This window comes from Pseudochaenichthys georgianus, chromosome 19 (genome assembly GCF_902827115.2).
Source record: "Pseudochaenichthys georgianus chromosome 19, fPseGeo1.2, whole genome shotgun sequence".
Classification (NCBI taxonomy): domain Eukaryota; kingdom Metazoa; phylum Chordata; class Actinopteri; order Perciformes; family Channichthyidae; genus Pseudochaenichthys; species Pseudochaenichthys georgianus.
Genome location: NC_047521.1, coordinates 24,015,422 through 24,036,291, shown reverse-complemented (window position 1 = coordinate 24,036,291; position 20,870 = coordinate 24,015,422). Strand labels below are relative to the sequence as shown.

Below are 20,870 nucleotides of genomic sequence, written 5' to 3'. Positions count from 1 at the left end.
TTCTCAAGTGTTGTGCATGGTCAAAGTAACAGTCCTTATCTGTCAATAAATAAATGTGTTTATTGATAGCAACTCCCCAAATAGTTTTCCTGATGTTATTCGCTACAATGTCTCGCCTTGGAGACACATGGAGACAAAAAAATAGTCAAATATCACACTTTAAATATTATCTGTGTGCACACGCTGTGAGAAGACTGATGAATGATTGTCGTCATGAGCAAACACAGTTTCTCACTTGGTTTCAATATTCATGCCGGCGCTTGTCTTTCTTCCTGACAGTTGTGACTAGAGGCTACGCTCGGCAGGTTCCTCAGCAGAAAAACACACAAGAAGATCACAAGATAACACAAAGGAGAACAAGTTCACAGAATTGCGAAAGATTCGTTCCTGAGTTCAATAACACATGACTCTTCAGAACCACGATCTGCAGTCTTTTTAGAATGGTCCTTAAATCATTCCTTATTTTGCAGGAAGGGCACTTTTGTGATGGTCAAGCAAGCGTTGGGTTTATTGTCAGAGAACAGCACCCGCGTCCTGCAGAGACCCACTTCTGGTCCCAGGGATATTTGGCCCCAAAGGTCACCACACACACACCTCTGGTCTGCAGCCTCTGTTAGCTGCGCTGGCTGAAGCTGTGCATTTGGGTGAGATACTGAGTGAGATCGTCCTCCCCTTCGTCCTCCAGGTGCTTCTGGTAGCACTGGAGCAGCTTGGCGGCATTGGCCTCTGAGGAAACCCCCCCTTCAGGCAGGCCGGCCCCCGACATGTCCACCACGATGGTAGTCAGGGCTTTGATGTAGTTCTTCGCCAGGGTCAGAGTCTCGATCTTGGACAGCTTCTTCTCGGTGTTCACGTGAGGGATGGCCTCTCGTAAAGCTTGGAAGGCGTTGTTGAGTTTGTGCATGCGTGTCCTCTCGCGCTCGTTGCTCTCCAGGCGCCTCTTGCTGCGCTCCTTGGTGTTGGAGCCGCGGGTCCTGCGCCGCCGCCGCCCCCCGCCCCTCAGAGAGCCCCTCCAGGAGCCCCCGATCCGCACCGAGGCCTCCGAGCCCTCCTGCTCACTGGAGCCCGGTTCTGGTTCTGTGTCTGCTTCTATATCTGGCTCAGGGTTGGACCACGTCCTCCTGGAGGGTTTCACTGCCTTCCCTTTGGACTTCATCCTGATTCAGCTTTTTCTCACAAAGTTTAGATACAGCTTCAACAGGCCTGGAAGACAAGATGGGAGTGTTACACAGGAGCAGTGGAGTGTGGTGAAGTACATGTACTCAAGTACTGTACCTAAGTACAATTTTTAAAGGTATTTATTTGAGTTTTTTCATGCTATTCTACGTTATGCTTCTACTGGAAAATAAATTGCACTTTTTACTTCACTACAGGTATTTTTCAATTCTATAGCCATTCTCAGATTCAGATTATTATCTAATACAAAATATAAATAAACATATTATCAGGGTATTATGTCTGGCATTAGTACACAAAGTAATATAAATGTATTCCACCTTTTCCACTGGTGATTAATGCATAAATGCATCCATATTTATAGTTTATAACATATGAATTTCAAATGAGTCATAACCCACAACAATTACTTTTACTGTCGGTACTTTACGTATAAACTGATTCCATTACTTTTGTTTTTTATTAGGATTTTGAATGCAGTAATTTAAATGTTAACAGAGTGTTACTGTTTTTACAATTGCTACTTTTACTTGATTTACATATCTGAGCACTTTTTCCACAATTGCACGGGAGTAAGAACAGTTCTTTTTTTTTTATTATACATTTTTTATTGCAAGATCTTCAATTTACAACACAGTATAAAACAATTCAGGTTTCACAACATTTTGGATTAATTCAATTCCATCCCTCTCTCCTACACCCCACCCACCCACCCACCCACGGCCACGAGTAAGAAAAGTTGAAATACACAAAGGCATCTTAACATTAATTTAAAGTCTTTTCCCAGGCAGCATGTAATCCGCATTTGCTAAATAAGCCTCCCTCCAACTCAAACAGCCCAGCATCCTGTTGTATCTAATCAGCCTGTTGCAGTGTGAAAACGGCATGATGTTGCTCTGTTAATCTAGCCTCTCTTATCCCCACACTCCTGTGATAATACCCATTTCAAGGTTACACTCACAAGAACAGGGAGTCCAACCAGCTCGCGATAATTCACCTCAAATGCTCTTTAACTAACCCATGGGTTTTACTTCTTTCTTTTTTTTACAAAGCAATGATTTAGAAACTCCCTGAAGTTAGGTTGAAGTTTGCTGTAGTTTAAAGGGGGTTCACAAGCAAGCTTTAAACCACATCATCAAATATGCTAATGTGTTAAAACTGCCAAAAAAATTGATAAAGCTGTTTTACATAGATGTTCACACGATAAAGGAAGAGACATTTCTCCATCAACATCCCTCTCTTTAATTTCCTAACCCAAGTTTAATCTGTGGTTGCTGATATGAGATAGACATGCAAAACTCATTCACTGTAGTAAACTATATTCACAGCAGCCATTAAAGTGTCTTACACAACTTAAATAACTAAATAAAAAAGTCTTACCTTGCACGTTAAACTAACTTTCCTCCTCCTGAGTGTTTAAGGGGAAATCGTCATCATGCAGCCGGTCATTGAATGCACCATCATATAAAGTGAAGAGAGGAGAGAGCAGCAGACACAAACACACTCTCACACACACACATACAGATAACTGTCACATGCGAGCTACCTGTAGCGGACTGATGTACACGTAGCGCTCCTCAGCCAATCAGTGAGCGAACTCACTCTATGCCCCGCCCACATGCTGCTGTCACTGTCACACTGTCATAATACTGCCAACAATATCAGGTCTTAATGACTGCAGTCTCTAAAATTATCCAAAAGAAAATAATATAATAATTAATTGTAGTAAATCCTCAATAAATCCTCAATACTGTTCCAGTATTTAAATCATTAAATCTACATTATAGTAGCAATACTTGAAACATAATATAAGTTAGCCTACAAGTAAAGTATGTAGGATGTCTCTGATCTAATATTATCAGCTCATTATATCACTGTTGTGCCCAAAAATGTCAATAGAAAATTATTATTATTATCATTAAGTGCAAGTTCCTTACAACTTGTGTTTATTTATACAAGCAAATGTAGCATCATATTAAAACCACATTGGTACAATATTTAACATTTTTACATTACATTATTTGGCCTGTCCTAAGCCTGGACTAAATAAAGACGACATATGTAATGCTTTTTGCCCTGAGTTTACATGCATGAACACCCCTGTAATAACTGATGTTGGCCATTACCTTGCTATGAATTTCTGCTTTTGGATTCTGTAATTTTCGTTAGTACTGAAAAACACTACATCTTTGGTTCCTCGTCCTCAACTCTGAGCAGTTAACGTAATTTCCATTGTAGCTTATCACCTTCAGCTGCTTCATTTGAATACCGTCCAACAGGCTACACCTCAATGTACAGAGCCACACTTATCCCTTTGTTGACCAGACAAACTGTTTTAACCACAAACAAATTATAAACTGAACACAGATACCAAACAAACAAGAAGACAGCATAATAACATAATTAGCTTACGCCTTACTCACTCATATGTGGGATCTGAACTCTGTTTGACCTGAAAACAATGTTGGCAGTTGGCAGTTATTGTCCTTTACCTGCTGTGATAACTAAAGGTGGTGTGTTTGCCATAAGAGTATTTATTTAGAAGTAGTCTTTTATGACAAAATTGGTTTAATATAGTGGTTTATCTATGGTGGTGGTCAGGATTTCCACCACCTTTCTAAAGTCTCTTAGTCTTATTCAGACATTATTGTAATCTTAGTTTTTGTAGACTAAGATTTACCTGGTATTTAATGCATTAGTAGCCAAATGTAAGTGTCTTCCTTTGCAACATGTGCTTTTCTTTTTGTTGTCATAGGTGAGCCTTACTAAGAGTAGGGTAGCTTACATTTGGGTGTCAAACTCAATTTCATCACGGGTCACATTAACATTATGGTTGCACTCAAAGGGCCGGTTGTAACTATATAAATATACATATATAAATATAATGTATTCCATTACAGTATTGCCTCTGAATTTGATTATTATCGGATAGGATAATAACTTAGTAATTAACTACGTCTGAAAGCAGAAGTCCAGGGCAAATAATTGTAAGTCTCTTCAGTGTGCATGTCACAAAACGAGATGCATTGTGGGACATGTAGTTTATGGACAACCTGCTTCTGTAAAGTGTCATGTAACCGTATAAACATATTATATTCTTTGCAAGCTCTTGCGGGCCACATGAAATGAAGTCGCGGGCCAGATTTGGCCCCCGGGCCTTGAGTTTGACACCCCTACAGAGATCATAACTCTACTAAAAAGTTATTTTTACTTTACATTTTATACTTAATTCATTAGGTTCAGGAGCTAAACTGAGCCAAGTGTTAGCTAGCAGCTAGCAAGCTTGTTCTTTTATATTATGTTGTCATAAATTAGCCTCACTTAGAGTACGTTAGTTTAATGGTACTAATAATATACATTACAATCATGATTTCTAAAGTTCATAACTAGGCTAAACATTTACATTTACAATACATTTTATACCGAATCCATGATGTTCAGGAGCCAAACTGAGGAAAAGCTAAATGTAAGCTAGCAGCTAGCAAGTGCCTCCTTACAAGAAAATGCAGCATCGGTGTAGCAGAGAGGTGAGTCAAATATTGAATTAATGAGTTAGGGAAACGTCTTAATGAATCCACATGGTGTTTGTTAAGTTTCTACCAAAACAGAGAGTATTAATAAATAATCCAGATGTTTCCCTTGTAATGCTACCATTTTGAAGCGAAGTGGGACGCTAGTTTAAAGGAAAACCTGTAATAGCATGTGTGAACTCTTTTGTAAAGTAACACCAGAAAAAGCTTAAACAGAAATAATTCAAAGAACATAGTAGAAGCCTACAGTTGAGAATAGGACATTACCAAAGAGTATTTTAGGATTTAAGGAAAAAGATAACAGTGTAATTTGGCTTTTAGCAACATTATCATTACTGTGAGAATATCACAAATATGCAACAACAACAGAATTCCAGGTGTGACACTCCCAGCAAGAGCCAAACACTTTGGTGTCCTTGAACAGCTTGTGTGTGTGTGTGTGTGTGTGTGTGTGTGTGTGTGTGTGTGTGTGTGTGTGTGTGTGTGTGTGTGTGTGTGTGTGTGTGTGTGTGTGTGTGTGTGTGTGTGTGTGTGTGTGTGTGTGTGTGTGTGTGTGTGTGTGTGTTTCCTCAGGTACACTGTATCTAATCAACCAAACCTCGCTGATGCTGCCACTGGAAACATTATCTTTTACTTTTTAGTTTGTTCAGTTTCTGGCTTCACTGGCCCTCCGGCTTACTCTGTTGATTCAGCCACAGCCGCTGATAAATTCTGAGCTGAATACACTTTAGTAATGAGGCGAGCAAACAGGGTGACAAGCATGACAACAAACTGAATAAATAAACAACACAAACTCCTTAATCTGGAATTCTAACAATTTAAATGAGATTTCAGACACAATTTTAGTAAATTATGTTTATTGAAATTTAAATCCAAGGACATAACCTGGCATGGAAAGCAGCTTCCAAAGAGGTCCACAGCTGGAAAGGTACTAAGACTTTTATGCAACTGGCTGTTTTTTTCTCACATAATTTACAGGGATCTTGTCACACCAACAACTGTGAAAGCTGAATGCACCGTCACACAGTTCTACGTGGCTCTGATGTCACGAACGGCAGGTGCTTTCAAGCAGAGAGAGGGAGAAAAGCCATTAAAGTCCCTGACTCATCATAAAAGAGGAGGGAGAAGGTGAAGAGGACCAGATCTGCCCGATTAGTCAGTTTTTCCATTAGGCCAAGGCTGGCTGTCTGAAAGAAAAACAAGTGTGGATGTCACATTAGGCCACGGTGACAGTGAGCTGGCCTTTTGGCTGTTTGACCACCACTGGTTCATACAAAACAGCACCAGTACAACTGTGTGTGTGTGTGTGTGTGTGTGTGTGTGTGTGTGTGTGTGTGTGTGTGTGTGTGTGTGTGTGTGTGTGTGTGTGTGTGTGTGTGTGTGTGTGTGTGTGTGTGTGTGTGTGTGTGTGTGGTGTGTGTGTGTGTGTGTGTGTGTGTGTGTGTGTGTGTGTGTTTAAGTGTTTAATTAACCTTTTTTATCTCATGGCTCAAGGTCTGCCTCGGTGACATGGGTGAGGAAAAGGCAGGTTTGGGAGAGATAGAAATGCCGGGATAAAGCAGCGGCGGTCGGTGTTGGCAGGGAAAGGGTGTGAGGCTGAGAGTGTGTGACACACTGAAAATGGCAGTTCTTCTCCAACGCTGAGAAGTCGTCTTCCCACTCCAGGCCTGCAGGTAAAACACACAGTTAGTGACGATGAAGTGCCAATATCTAGCAGCATCAACAGCAGCATTGAACATTAAAGTTAGTTTCACGCTTTGATCTTGGTACACTGTCAGAGGAATTTCAGTTTAAGTATTCAGTATGGCTAATATTATAGATATTTTTTAATATATATATAAGCCATAAGCAAATATATTCAGTGACGTTCAATACATTTTCGACCAGTTACAACAAATACAATTCTTCAATAAAAAAAAGAAAGAAAGAAGAACTGTTTGTTTTAATTATCCCTCCTGACATCTTGGTCCTTTTTCACCCTGAAATAATTTTTTAAATATTGGATGCAGATCCTCATTTCAGGACAAAATACATTTTATACTAATTTACTCAATTTACAATAAGTAAAATGAGTAAATATACTTAAATGGGACTTTCCACTACTGCAAAATGGTCAAAGGTGTTAATTATATGAAATACTAGGGATACAACCACTGGTATCATCTTTTAAAAATAGTACCACTGTCTTCTAATGTGACATCTGGCAGAGATGTGCAGGCCTCAGGGTGCAGCTCCATGGTGGGACTCTCCTAAGAACGGCAACAGTGGAAAGTCAGTTTAAACTAAACGGGAAACTATGGAAGTGTCATATCCTTTGTTAAGATCAAAATAGTGAATTAATAGAGAATTTGAAGTGCATATTCTACATGAGAAACAAAGCCAAACACCCACATAGGAAACCAGTACCTGATCAAACAGGAAGACAATGACTTCATCATGAAAGGACACGCTCTTCCTCCGTTTTACATCCATGTTCGTCCGAGACAATTCTCCTGGTGAATCGCATATTTGATAAGACCTCAGAAGACTTTTAAGGTTGTTAAAACTGTCTCTGATAACCAGTTCCTGTGTATTCCTGTTAGAGTTCTTGGTGTTGGCAGCATGGGCAGTGAAGTCTTTCAAATCACTTAACATGTTGGTATCACTAAAATGCCAGTCAGTATCCCCTTTAGATGTCCGCCAATCCTCCGCGGTTATGTCCCCAAAACGTTGAAGTGGTATGTCCTCATCACAGAAAATGATAAAGCTATTAAGCTGATTCATTGTGACACAGTCCTGTGAGGTCACCATGTTGGAGTCCCTTTTGATCAAGCTGAAAATGTCCTGCATGCTAAGACTTAGTCTCGTCCATGGGGTGTCCTTTGGGTAATCTGGGACAAAAGAAACGAAGGAAGTGAGTGTTGAAGTTTGATGTTGAGCAGGGGTAGAGATTGGTTTTGGCGACGTTACCAGACGGGATCTGCAGTCAGTCTTCCGCCATAACTCAGAGGAAGCCGTTCCTCTCTGATCGAGGATGCGGGTGATGGTCTGCAGCTTTTCATCAGCCTGGACCATCTGATCGGAGGATATGAACAGCTGGAGCTCTTCATTCCTGTAAGGATGCACACCAGCTTATTCAGACTACTATTGTTTGCATTGGTTCTGTTTATTATGTCATTACGAACAAGTAAAGGATATCAAACATGTGTGGGCCTGTCAAACAACTCTAATCATCCTATAATGGCAGATGGCTGGGTGTGTGTGTGTGTGTCTAACTATATTTAGATGTATTTAACCGGACTGTGGTAAGCGTGGACTGTAGAGTTTCTACTGTCAACACCTGCAAAGACTCACTTCGAAACGCAGGGTGTAGCCGCACAATCTGTAAACAGGCACAACACTCAGGTCATATGTTTGTAGTTTTAGCCAGTTTTTGTACTACCTATAAAAGTCCCTTTTCCCTGAATAGATGGACAAAGCTCCACCCTTGCTACTCTCCCCTATACGACCTTATTTCAGCTAAAAGTATGAACAGTAATCAATGGCAAAAAAGTATCCCGTTTGAATTATGTAATGAATTACACATGACGGTTTTCTTTTTCAGCAACTTCCGAAGACCTGTTTCTTGTGTGAGTTAGTCCCAAAACATCGCACTGCAGTGAGAGAGAGTTATGACGTCACCTGCAAACCTTTGAGGTAGGTCGCTTTTCTAACGTATTTTCCACGGCCTCAAACTTCAATACTTTTACAACAAATCTTTACTTTGCTAAATAATCTTAAATTGAAAAACATCATATTTGATCAAGACACAATTTAAACAGAATCACAAAGTTTGTAGCCTGTAACCACCATTTTTTTTTTTTTAAATAAGGTCCCTTTTTGTAATAATTGTGTCTTTACTTGTGGTCATTTTGTGTCTCCTTGTGGTAGGGGTTTCCCCTTTTAATAGCCGTGAGTCAGTTTGTGTGACTTTGCAGTTGTTTTGCATTTCTTTGTCATCATTTTCGGTTTCTTTGTGGTAATTTTTAGTCCCCACCTGTTTGGTACGTGTTCCTTTGAGTGACATTTTTAAGCCTTCCCCCTACATTTTGAAAAGCATATAGCAAAAGAAGTATAATGTCATACCAATTACAATGTTGGTTGCATGTATCTTCCTTTTAATAACGTGTTTTTAAGTGACTGTTAAAGGGCCGAGTCAACGAGTTTTGGGTTTTTAGCTGGTGCACACTGGCTGGCACTTTAATTCAAAATAACAAGTCAGCTTTTCTTAAAATGATCTCCTATTACGGTCAAATACTATTCCATTCCTGTCTGATCCATTGGAAATGTAAGAGGTCAGCTGCAGTGCACAGACAGCCCCTCGAGTGTCTGTTAACAACAGGATGTACTAAAACTGATGAAACAGCGCGCACACAAACACATGCATTATTTGGCCACTCACTCCTGAGCCTGAATAAATATCGGGGCCCATCCATCCGCGGAGACAAAGACGCAATAGGAAACTTTTACTGCTCTGCAGTAACCAAGCAACCGCTGGATGAGTGACTCAGGAAAGGAAGAGGGGAGCTGACTCACAGCAGCAGTGACGTATAGGATGTGAAAGGACACACACTACTGTAGGTCACACACACACACACACACACACACACACACACACACACACACACACACACACATGCATTCATTAGGCCGTGAAGCCTGTAATCTCCCCTGTTTCAGGTCAATTAACACCCGACCGTGGAACAGGTGGAGGGGTCAAGGTAAAAACAGATTATAAACAGCCAGTACACAAATAGACATCCATTAATCCACCAAACACAAGACACAAACATCCAAGTTAACAAGACATAAATAATACCTTTTCTTGATTTCTTTGTCACTGCATCTCTTTTTAGGAAGCCAATTAAAACCGTCCAATGAAATCACCAGCGTAGCTCCATCCCTGAAGTATTTTAACTCTGGAAAAAGAAAGCGAGGAACATATGTTTGAACCGATATGCATTTGCTGCATCATGACGCTGCAAAATGCATTGCAACACTCTCTGCATCCTCCCCACGCATGACACCAGAATATTTATTTCCCCTACCTTGCATTGTGCGAGCCCCGCTCATTTAGTCTTGCTGCACGGTGGACACTGAGGCATTGAGGGGAACCACAGGAGAAACATATGGACGGAGAGAGAGGAGATGGAGGTTATCCACAGAAAAAGAGAAGAGGAGGAGGAGGAGGGGGAAATGAAATAAGGCGAGTAGATCAGAGTGGAGGTGATGAAGAGGGAGGAAGTGAGGACAGAGGAAGGACAAAGATCTCAGATATACAGCGAGCTCCCTGGAGGCTGCTGGCCTGTCTGCAGCAGCTCAGAGCAGGAAGGATCAATACCTTATCTGGGCTAATGCAACACAACATGACAGTGGGTGTCACAGTGACATAGACAAGAGTGACTGTCACTTCTTAATCATGTTACCATGCAAACACAACAGCAGTAACTCTGGCAATGCAAACATATCGTTCGGTTTCCAGGTTGTGGATTCACAATTATTTGAAGAATTCCCCCTTTTGTTTCACATTAAACAGGTTTTAGTTGTCTTTTAATGAGCTTCATTTCTAGTCAGGACCTTTTCCCTGCAGCCATCACCTTCTACACACATCTCACCTTGATGATTAGGCCCAGTGAAACAAGATCATCTATGACAGTATAACATACAGAGCTGACACCACAAGTAAATATGTTTCTCAAGTGAAATGAGTAATAGATTAATGAACGGTTCTGTTTATTTTTACTGAGTTGTTACAGCTTTATTTATTTAATCGTTGGATGAATGGTGGTTCAACTTGAAGTACTACCTACTGTAAACACTGGAGTGTGGCGTTACAATGTGTTTTATAAGATCCTAAATGTGTTCTTGATTCAGTGTTGTGGAACATTTCTTCATACACTAAATTGATCAGATTAAAATTGCATATAAGTAAACCGTTTTTGGTGCATGGTCTTACCAGATGCAACAGTGAACATTAGCTCCCTCTAGAGGCTGAAAGCAGAACTGCAGGCAGCACTGAGGCAGAGGAGAGAACTCCAGCAGCTCTTCAGGTTATTACAAAAAACAGGAAATACACTTTGAAAATGTGGTTTATACACATACATTGAGATAAAGTATAAAACAATACCTCTTTGTACACATGTGTCTATTACTGCTGCTTTCATCGATGCAGCTATTTCAAGTTGTACCAGTAGTGGACAGAGTACTCGCAACCTTTACTTAAATACAAGTAGGAATATTACAGTGTATTAAGTGAAAGTACCAAAGTCTTGCCTTTAAAATGTACTTCCCATGCAAAAATCAGCTGTCCCATACATCCTGCAGGAGGAGCTCATCCCTTACAGAGTGTCTGCTTACAGAGTTGTAAGGTCAGACACTTACATACTCATATTGCACAACAGCTTTTTTTTTGAATATATATTACTGATGCATCAATGTGTCCATCACTTTAATGTTGCAGTTGGGAAATCAGCTGGGAGTTATGTTAACTATATATATATACAGCTGGGTGGCAAAGGGTCAATTCAGTTTCGTTATATCCTGTTGGAATTACGCAATACATGACACATGTTGTTGTTCATTTAAAAGATAATTAAGTAAAGAAATTCAGAGTTGTTCGTACCATTTAGTGTTGTCTTCCTGTCGACTGTGCGGCTGTTGTCCTCCCGGTTTGACCACATCTGCTATACATTTGAATAAAACCCAAAACCTAATGAAAGTGACCATAATTATTTTCTCGTGGAGCATATTTTCAGGCACGTACATTTATCACCTATTATCCTGACATACCATAATACCTGATCAATTATTTGCTGATTATATTTAGTTTAATTAATCTTAATCTTCAAGTTATAACCAACGACCATAGTTATAACCATATGACCATATTTGTCTCCTAGTCTTAGTGGAGTACAAGTACAAAATAGTACATAAGTAGAAGTATGAGGTACTCATACTTCTCGAGGTGATGTACTTAATTACTGTCCAGCACTGATTTTTACTCATTGAAATAGATACACAAATGCTGCCACTACATCGTTCTTACAACTTCTATACTATAATACTGTTAAAAAGCTCCAGTTCTTCTGCTGCTGCTTTCATTTACACTGTAACATTCATCCTCTCTTTTGTCATGTAACTTCCAAACAGTCACATTTATGAACACGTTTACTGCCGGTACAGTCCTCCCCCTGGCAACAAAATCACTGATGCTGGAGTTCTGCTTCACACACCCTGACAGCATCAGGATGCTGTTCCCAGGAGGCGACACATATCACCATTCAGTCCACCTCTGGTGTCCAAAAGAGCTAAAGATAAAAGAGAACATAGGATTCTGAAGCAAAAGAGATGGACGGATGGTGTTTCCATTCTTCTGCTTCCTGCCTTTACTGTAATTGCTAAATCTCCCCCCTTCCCGTCACGTAAACTCGTCCTCAGAGTCGTCGTGTCAGCCATATCAGGTCAGCCGGTGCACTGCTACCGTGTTTAAGTACAGTCAACTCTTTTCTCACTGGACTGAGCAGTGCATGTGAGGCGGCGATACAGTCGCCGCAGCAGAAAGACTTCTCCATGGCGCAACATGGGAGTTTATTCCGGCCCAATCTATTGTCACCTTGGAGGAATGAGTGATGTGTGCTGTCTGGGTTTCTCAAAATCTGATATCTCCACAACTTCTGCATCCAAGTGTCAGAGGAATTATTGATACGTCTTTGGTTTCAGGCTGTCCGACTGAATCAAGCCTTGTATTTTATCATTACATTTAGCATCTTTTATCCAAAACAACTTACTATAAGTGCAATTCAACATGAGAACACAAATTACAGAACGTCAATCGGTACACACTTCCTTATGATCTGCTTTAAGTAGGGGTGAATATCATTTCTCCTCTGATCTCCTCTTCTCCTGTAGTCAGAAGTGTGCCTGCCAACTCTCTGGAGAAATGTCTCAATCCCACAATCCCCTGCAGCATACCATGGATCCATGCAGGGAAACTTAACCCCCTGCGCTTTAAGAGGTGAACTAAAATAAGGAATGTGTCCGTTGGGCTAAAGAGGGTGAGAACAAGCCCAAGCCCCTCAGCTTGAATTGCGTCGATGAGTTGCTTTGCTATGTCTTAAAATTGCTCCAATTGAGTTGTAACAGGCACAGTGTGTGCGCCAGGAGAACTGAACAACTATCCTTTTACACTGCAGGCGCAGAAACATCAGATCCAGCCGGCAGGGGCCGAGTGACACCGAGCAATCCGTGAGAGGAGGGTAATTGGAGATCTCTGGGCTTATTCTGAGCATGCAGGGAAACACACCGATCGAGTCCTGAAGGAGGAACACGAGTGGAGCTGCCGAGGGTGCAACACCAATGGTGATCGGGGCAGTGGGCAAAGCACTGTGGGTAATACGGGAAAACATCCAGTCAGGGCGCCGCTGGTGCTGTTTGCAGCCTTTATTTGGACACAGCAGGGTCTCAGGGGCTGCGGAGGAGAGAGGGAGGGAAACGTGACACTAAAACAACAACATACAGAGTGGTAAACATGTCACTGTTGTGTACATATTTGTACAAGGTGTGTGGCTTCAACGGTGATAAACTAATCTTTAGTCTGCATGTAAGCTGTACTGTTTGCATGGAAGTCAGACATGGCAGGTGAGAATTGACGAGACATCTTTTGTTACAAGAGGGAGAAAAAGTAGTTGTTAAGAAGAGGAAATGGAGAGAGGGAGGTGGAAGAATAGATACAGGGTAATAATGGTGGTGCAATCATTTCAGGATATTTTGATGTTTTTTAAAGACAGACTTTTATTAGTTATTGAACCAAAGACCCCTCGGTTCCCGAAACAAGTCCCTACAGACTGAGTCCCCCCACAAACTGCATTTTGGGGTGAAACATCCGGTTCTTGTGGGGAGAGATATGTATATCTTTTTATTACTAAGTCTACCCGGGGAACTTTTTTGAAGTCTTAACATTTTATGTAATTAAAATATTTATATATTACTTTTTACAAATAATACAAATGTAATCGCACACCCATCTTCCAAAAATGAAACGGAAGATGTATATGCACAAAGACATGCACCTTGTATCAATATTATGGGTAGCATATTTTCTTTTTTTTGCCATATTAATTTAAATTACAACCAATAATCACGATCCAATCCAATCCAACTTTATTTATATAGCACTTTAAAACCTTCAGACCAAAGTGCTGTGCAGAGCGATATCAAATCAAAATCAAATCAGGTTTTATTTATATAGCACATTTCGGAAATGTCATCAGTCGTGCTCCGCTCTGACGAGAAGGCCAGGGAGAAGAAGTGAGTTTTTAGTGTTGATTTAAAAACCCCTCGGGTCTGGGCCGACCTCACATGCAGGGGCACTATAACACAATGCACCACACCCAACGTATACACACCCTGAGGGATGAATACATCCTCTGGTTGTGAATTGAGGGACTAATTTGTTGAGCAACTGTAAACTCCCTTTGTATGCAGAGAAGACTTTTCTCATAGGCGGAAGATTATAGGTTCTTAGAAGTGTTTGCTGACAAAGAGCCTTTAATATGATGACATGAACATGTAATCCATCTCGGATTACTTATTTATTTATGAGCCTCTGTTGACAGCAGCACACCTGCTCTCCCCGAGTTCAGACCTGGGAACTCTGCCCGCCTGAACTAGCACCGCTGCTGCCAAGCACACCGCCATATTGGGAGAAGTGTGAATCTGTGTGGGTGTAAAGAAAGGGGGCGAGTGTGTGGTTGTAACACACAGACAGAGGAGGAGAGAGAGAAGTGTGTGTGTGGGGGGTGGTTTGGAGAGGCGGAAGTAAATCTATCTTTACTTATTTCCCGGTGCTACTGTATAAGAGTGGGGATTAGTGAAAGTCGTTCATTACTCCATCATTCACCGTAGACAATCCATTCAATGACAGAGGGGGGAATGGATATCTTGCAAAGTAGAGTTGGCAGAACAAGAGCCTGCTGAAAGATAATAGTTTAAATGTTGGCGTACGATGGTGCGCTTTGTTGTATTAATGAGAGAAAAACACGGAGAATTGAAGTTTTATAAGGGTTCATTCAGCTATGGTATTTGTCTGTGGAATATCCCTGCTTTTATTATCATGCAGCCATTAACAAATATAACTGGAACATGCAGGATGAAGGATTCAATTTTACAGTGGAAACTTAAAATGTACACACGGCATCTATTGCACGTCTGTCCGTCCTGGGAGAGGGATCCCTCCTCTGTTGCTCTCCCTGAGGTTTCTCCCATTTCCCTTTAAACTGGGGGTTTTCTCCGGAAGTTTTTCCTTGTACGATGTGAGGGTCTAAGGACAGAGGGTCTAAGGACAGAGGGTCTAAGGACAGAGGGTGTCGTATTGTCATACTGATATTCTGTACAAACTGTGAAGACCACTGAGACAAATGTAATATTTGTGATATTGGGCTATATAAATAAACATTGATTGATTGATTGATAAAAAAACACGTATAGAAATCCTCCCATTCATAATTTACAACCCTCGAGAGGTGTGTCTGTATCTGCATGACCCCTTCACCTATTTCTCTTTTGGGAAGTTGCTGGGCGTCAGCCAGGTGTCAGATTGTAAGCATACATGGGATAGTAAGCTATGAAAAAGGTGCACAAAACAAATATATAGCGAGGTGATGTCACATTAAACGCTAAGCAAACAAAGTGTGTTCCAAATCAGAGGTGAGCGAGTCTCAGGTTTAGCTTTCACTCGCTGGAGAGCTCCCCCCCGCCGAGAGGAGTGCTCAACTCTAAAAGTTGTGTTTACATAAACTACTCCCTGTCCCTTTGAAGCTCTCATTAGCATTGGATTTTCAGCTGTGTAAAAAAACTATGTCCGGACACATAGATGCACATTTCATACACATTGATACACGGTATCTATACATAGTTTATATGCAAAGTTAATACTTTTTCAATTGTGTTTAAGACACTTGGAAACTTTCAGAAGTTAAAAATAAAGGTTGCCGCAAAACGGCACCTACAACAATTGTAAAATGTTGTTTATAGGACAGATGGGTTTGATATTTTAGAGTGGCTGAATGTAATCAGTACATCATAACACATCTAGAGAAAGCACCTAGTACATAGATCCATCAACAGCACTGTATTTTTTCTGCAGTATATATCATTGCTGTGATCTACCACTAGACCGCAGTGGTGTGCTACAGTCAGCGTCAGTGTTGGTAATTGGGTTGAGGATTTGTGAAACACACACACACACACACACACACACACACACACACACACACACACACACACACACACACACACACACACACACACACACACACACACACACATACCATGTATACATCACTTCAGGGGACATTACATTGACACATGCATTTCCTGGAGACTTATCCTAACCTTAACCAACACATGCCTAACCCTTACCTTAAACCTAACCAAGTCTTCACCCTAAAATTAATGATCCCCCTTATGGGGACCTCCATTTTGTCCCCATAAGGGAGGCGAGTCCCCACACGTGACTATGTAAACAGATTTAGGTCCCCACAAGTATAGTAATGCTAGGCCACACACACACACACACACACACACACACACACACACACACACACACACACACACACACACACACACACACACACACACACACACACTAAATGTAAACTTCGTAAAGAAAAACAAGAGCAAAGCAAAATGTAAAATAAATGTCCTCTAACCAAGTAAAAAACGGTGTCCTTTTCCTTTTAATGTTTTTGGCCTTTTCCTGTACGATTCTCCTATCCCACCTGCACTGAGCAACAAATAAAACAGCTTTTAATACTTTAAAACACTTTGATATCAGTCTGCTGCTAAATCCAGTGGTGAAAGACCTGTGCCTGTCTGTCACTTCATGTGGATTGAGCAACGACTGCAACTGCGTATGAATGTAAACACTTACCTCATCCCACCCTGTAACCAATCCACCGCTGAGGGAGCAGCTTAGCAGACGAAATGATATTTCAGCCCCTAACATAAAGTTAACACACGGTTGACACACAGACGAGTGAGGAGGAATTGACTTGAAATGTCAGGACTGCTGACGGGCAAAAAGACTGCGAGAAAGGTGTTGAAAAGCGGGGCTCTGACACGGGACACATAGCAGGCCGGGACAGCTGTGGGACTCCTCGACTAACGTGTTAATAGCGGAGCTGAGTTCAAGCGCTCATTGACAGAGCTCTCATTTACACACACTAACACACACACACACACACACACACACACACACACACACACACACACACACACACACACACAAACACACAGCTCTGATCAGATAAGAACGGATCTGTTTCAGCAGCAAATCTTAAATGTGATGAGGTTCACAGAGGCTGTGGAATATACATAAATATCTCTATTTGGGGATCAGGCGACCGACGCCCGGGGTATATCACAGTACAGCACACTATAGGAAGAACGAAACGGGACACGTTTTATGCCTTCATGTTAAACCCTGGCTTAAAGTAAGAAGGCCTAAGCGGTTACTTTCCGAACATCCTTCTGTACATAAATCTAGATTGTTTTAGACAGAAGTACTTGATTGTGTAACTATAGTAACACCACAGTTCTCTTGTAATAAAAGATTATTAAAATGAACTTTAAAAGATATATGAATTTACACTTATTTAATCCCACCCCTTCTCCCAAAAACAAAATTACTAACATATATATATATATTTTTTTTTTAATGGAAATACTCAAGTGAAGTACTTCAAAAGTGTACTTGAGAACATTATAGTAACTGTCCAGAGAATGCAGGCGATGCATTGCCCCATGACATCTCTGCAGCACCCCCCACCCCCTTAAACCCATCCGAGGGAGTCCCTAACTCCCCTCACCAAACCCACCACCGCAACACATATCCTATCACTTGCATCCTAAGCTGGCTGGTATTCATCAGGCCCTGATCCAGTTGCACATGTACCACATTTAAGTCAAAAATGTATTGAGTCAGGATTGCCCCTTAGTTACGGTTCAAACAGATAAGAAATACAGCGGGGGTACTCAGAGGATACAGATGGCTATGCATTTAACAGGAATTTCTTATTTGCTGTTAATCTACCATGCTGAGGAGGAGTATTTCCTCTCCAGCTTCTGAACCAGGACAACCTCAGAGCGTTGCTGCCGTCCACAGGGCTGCAACATAAAGCAGTTTTATTTGGGAGTGTATATGTTCCAGGCTCAGTAACCTATGTGTGACACATTAAGGAGATTTTCCAATGGTTTTATGTTCTCAGCAGTATTTTTCCCCTTGAGTCAAATGTTCAGTGTGTGTTTCCCTGAGTCAATATGTTGAAATAACCCAGCCTACGGCCTTCTGATGTTTCTCCTTTAACCCTATGCCCTCAAATATACAGGCAAGGCTGTTTTTCTGACTTTAGTAAACATTTATCTCTTTGCAGTTGCTGAACAGACTTTCTCTATTTAAATTTGTATTTGATACGTCTTGACGATAGCCAAACTCTGACAATGTTTAGTAACTCACTTTGTCGTACGTAAGAACCAGTTTCGAGACAGCAGGCGTTACTGGTCCTGGACTGGGAACGGACCAAAACATAATTCCAGATCAAACAGAAAGTTGTTTTACGCTTTGAGTTTTCTGTTACTTTGTACTGAGCTAAGTTAGCTAGGATCCCATCCAGGTTGCTAGCTTTATGTTTGTATACAATGCTAGTTTATCAGGCAATTTCTATGTCAGTTTCTAGACAACGAGGGTGTTTCTGGTCCTGGCCTGGTAATTGTGAAAAATGTATTTTTGTGTTTACCCTTTGATTTCTTTATCTGTGTACTTAGCTTAGTTAGCAACATTAGCTAGGAACCCATCTAGGTGAGTTAGCTAGTTTGTCTGTGTGTATACACAACCCAGTCTCACGGCATTTCGTGTTATAGTCACGACAATCTATTGATTCGTGTTCACCAACACGATTTTCCCCTTTTTTTCATGTCTCACAGAACGATTTTAAAAGCAATGTATTTCTATTGGTAGTATGTTTCGTGCCTGCAGCACGTCTTTTTGTCCGATCGGGTCTTGGAACACCGGAAGCTGGGGTTCATAAAAACATCTTCTTACCCCAATATCAAGCCACGATTATTGTTTTTATTTTAAATCGTATAATGTTTTTTGCCGTCTGTGAGGAAGAGAAATGGGGCTCAGAGCCTCAGGATACTGAAATCTGTATTTTTTTAATCTTTTTTTCCTTCTAATTTGTTATTCTTTTCTAAATAACACACTGTTATTTACTCACCAATAACACACAATTATCCTTGTTTTTATTTATTTGTTTGATTCCATAATCTCTGGCTTTTTTAGCGTCCGTCAGGAACTGAATTTCAAAATAAAAATAACCGGAAACAGACGTAGGCCTATAAGGGACATTTCGAGCATCATTGCGATACACTGTCACTACCCGATCCGTCCCCCTGCCCGATCGGTACTGCGCATGTGCGAGATGGTCCGCCATATTGGACAACTCCGGACGGCAACCCAAGATGGACACTTGACACAGTGGCTTTTAGCAAAGCTTAAAAACGAGAGAGAGATGAGTTATTGTTATTACAACGTGACTTCACTATTATTTAACAACTCTTTTTATTGGGTTCTTTTATTTGGGGTTAAGTTCATTGTCAGAATAAGTGAGAAATGAATTTAACTTCTGTTGGACAGCTATCATACTGAATACATATGTACTGTGAATGTATGCAAAAATGTATGGCATATGGCTGTCTAACAGAAGTTAAATTCATTCCTCACTTATTCTGACAATGTACTTAACCCCAAATAAAATAACCCAATAAAAAGAGTTGTTAAATAATAGTGAAGTCACGTTGTAATAACAATAACTCATCTCTCTCTCGTTTTTAAGCTTTGCTAAAAGCCACTGTGTCAAGTGTCCATCTTGGGTTGCCGTCCGGAGTTGTCCAATATGGCGGACCATCTCGCACATGCGCAGTACCGATCGGGCAGGGGGACGGACCGGGTAGTGACATACACAGCCACTGCACTGATTACCCAAGATCCTCAGCTATGGTTTAAGCTCGCTGATTGGATGTTTTAGCCGCAATGCATGTAGGGATATGGTGTTAATGCCATATCAAATCCGAAAAACATTTCTGAGTTTAGGATGGCCGAAGACACTACACAACCCATAATCCCCAGCTATCGTTTAGGACTACTGTCCCCGTGATTAATCGTCAAGCTCTGGGATTGGATGTTGGAGTGGCAGTGCGCCAAGGTTACACCGAGCGTCAAACAGCTGTTTGAAATGGAACGAAACCACGCCAGACTATCCGAAACTGGAATCGAACACCCCTCCAGAACTACACATGCTGGCTATTGTGTTTCGCAAAATGTCTCTTCTGAGCGTTTTCGTTTTTCCCACAATTAGAAGTTGCCAGTATTAAACACATTGGTGTTATCAAATGTAAAACATATAATTAATAAATGGGTGAAAATCGCTTGTATCCATAATGTGCAGCATTAATGTATACCCACGACAGCTCATTGATACTTTGTAATTCTACTCCACTACAATTCAGTATTTACTCCACTACATTTATTTGAGTTACTTTGCAGATTCTGATTAATTATGTGAAATATAAACAACCCTTAAATCAGACTTTAGTTACACCTGAGTGACATTCAGGTAAGGTGATTGTCAAGTGCCAACAATCAGGAGAGATATTTGATAGTTGGTGCTTGAGAAGACTAAACATGTATCTGCAATTGACATGAATGGAAACGAGTAATAAAGTATATTAATTACTCGTTAAAAAAAAGGCGACAATCATCTTGGTGAACACGAATCAATAGATTAATTTCGTGACTATATCACCAAATGCCGTGAGACTGTGTTGTTTCATTGCAGGGCTATGGGCAGTTTGATGTCCTTTATTTAACAAACTGAAAATGCAACACCATGCACGCTGCAGATAAATGCATCGGCCCACATAATCACACATGCAATGACTTACAGGTAAACACATGCGTGTAAAGACAAAGATTCACACGCTAGTGGAAAGAGTGGAAAGGAGGCGTGTGGCGCAGTGGGTAGAGCGTTGGTGTTCGGGTCAAGGGAGCACAGGTTCAAACCCCACTGCAGTCAGCATGTCGTTGTGGAC

The 20,870-nt window shown here is 41.0% G+C and overlaps 2 protein-coding genes across 5 annotated transcripts in view; both read right to left on the bottom strand.

Moving 5' to 3' along the window:
* Nucleotides 1–35: 35 nt before the first annotated feature.
* Nucleotides 36–2,699, bottom strand: bhlha15 (basic helix-loop-helix family, member a15). Its single transcript, XM_034107061.2, has 2 exons — nt 2,557–2,699; nt 36–1,203 (listed from the first exon to the last, which is right to left on the bottom strand). Exon 2 carries the CDS (start codon nt 1,154–1,156, stop codon nt 614–616), a length of 543 nt encoding a protein of 180 aa, XP_033962952.1. The 5' UTR covers nt 1,157–1,203; nt 2,557–2,699; the 3' UTR covers nt 36–613.
* A 2,861-nt stretch (nt 2,700–5,560) lies between these two features.
* Nucleotides 5,561–20,870, bottom strand: part of LOC117465022 (uncharacterized) — a 16,609-nt gene continuing 1,299 nt past the window's right edge. Inside the window, exons 1-6 of one of the 4 annotated variants that reach the window (XM_034107857.1) lie at nt 9,773–10,656; nt 9,544–9,643; nt 7,113–7,797; nt 6,886–6,955; nt 6,179–6,373; nt 5,561–5,889 (exon numbers count right to left, since the gene is read on the bottom strand). In XM_034107857.1, the coding sequence (XP_033963748.1) occupies nt 6,189–6,373; nt 6,886–6,955; nt 7,113–7,797; nt 9,544–9,643; nt 9,773–9,797 (1,065 nt within the window). In that variant the 5' untranslated portion in view covers nt 9,798–10,656 and the 3' untranslated portion in view covers nt 5,561–5,889; nt 6,179–6,188. Of the gene's footprint in view, nt 5,894–6,178; nt 6,374–6,885; nt 6,956–7,112; nt 7,798–9,543; nt 9,644–9,772; nt 10,660–20,870 lie in introns of those variants that run through there. The other 3 variants (XM_034107856.1, XM_071206814.1, XM_034107858.1) reach the window with 3 other exon arrangements.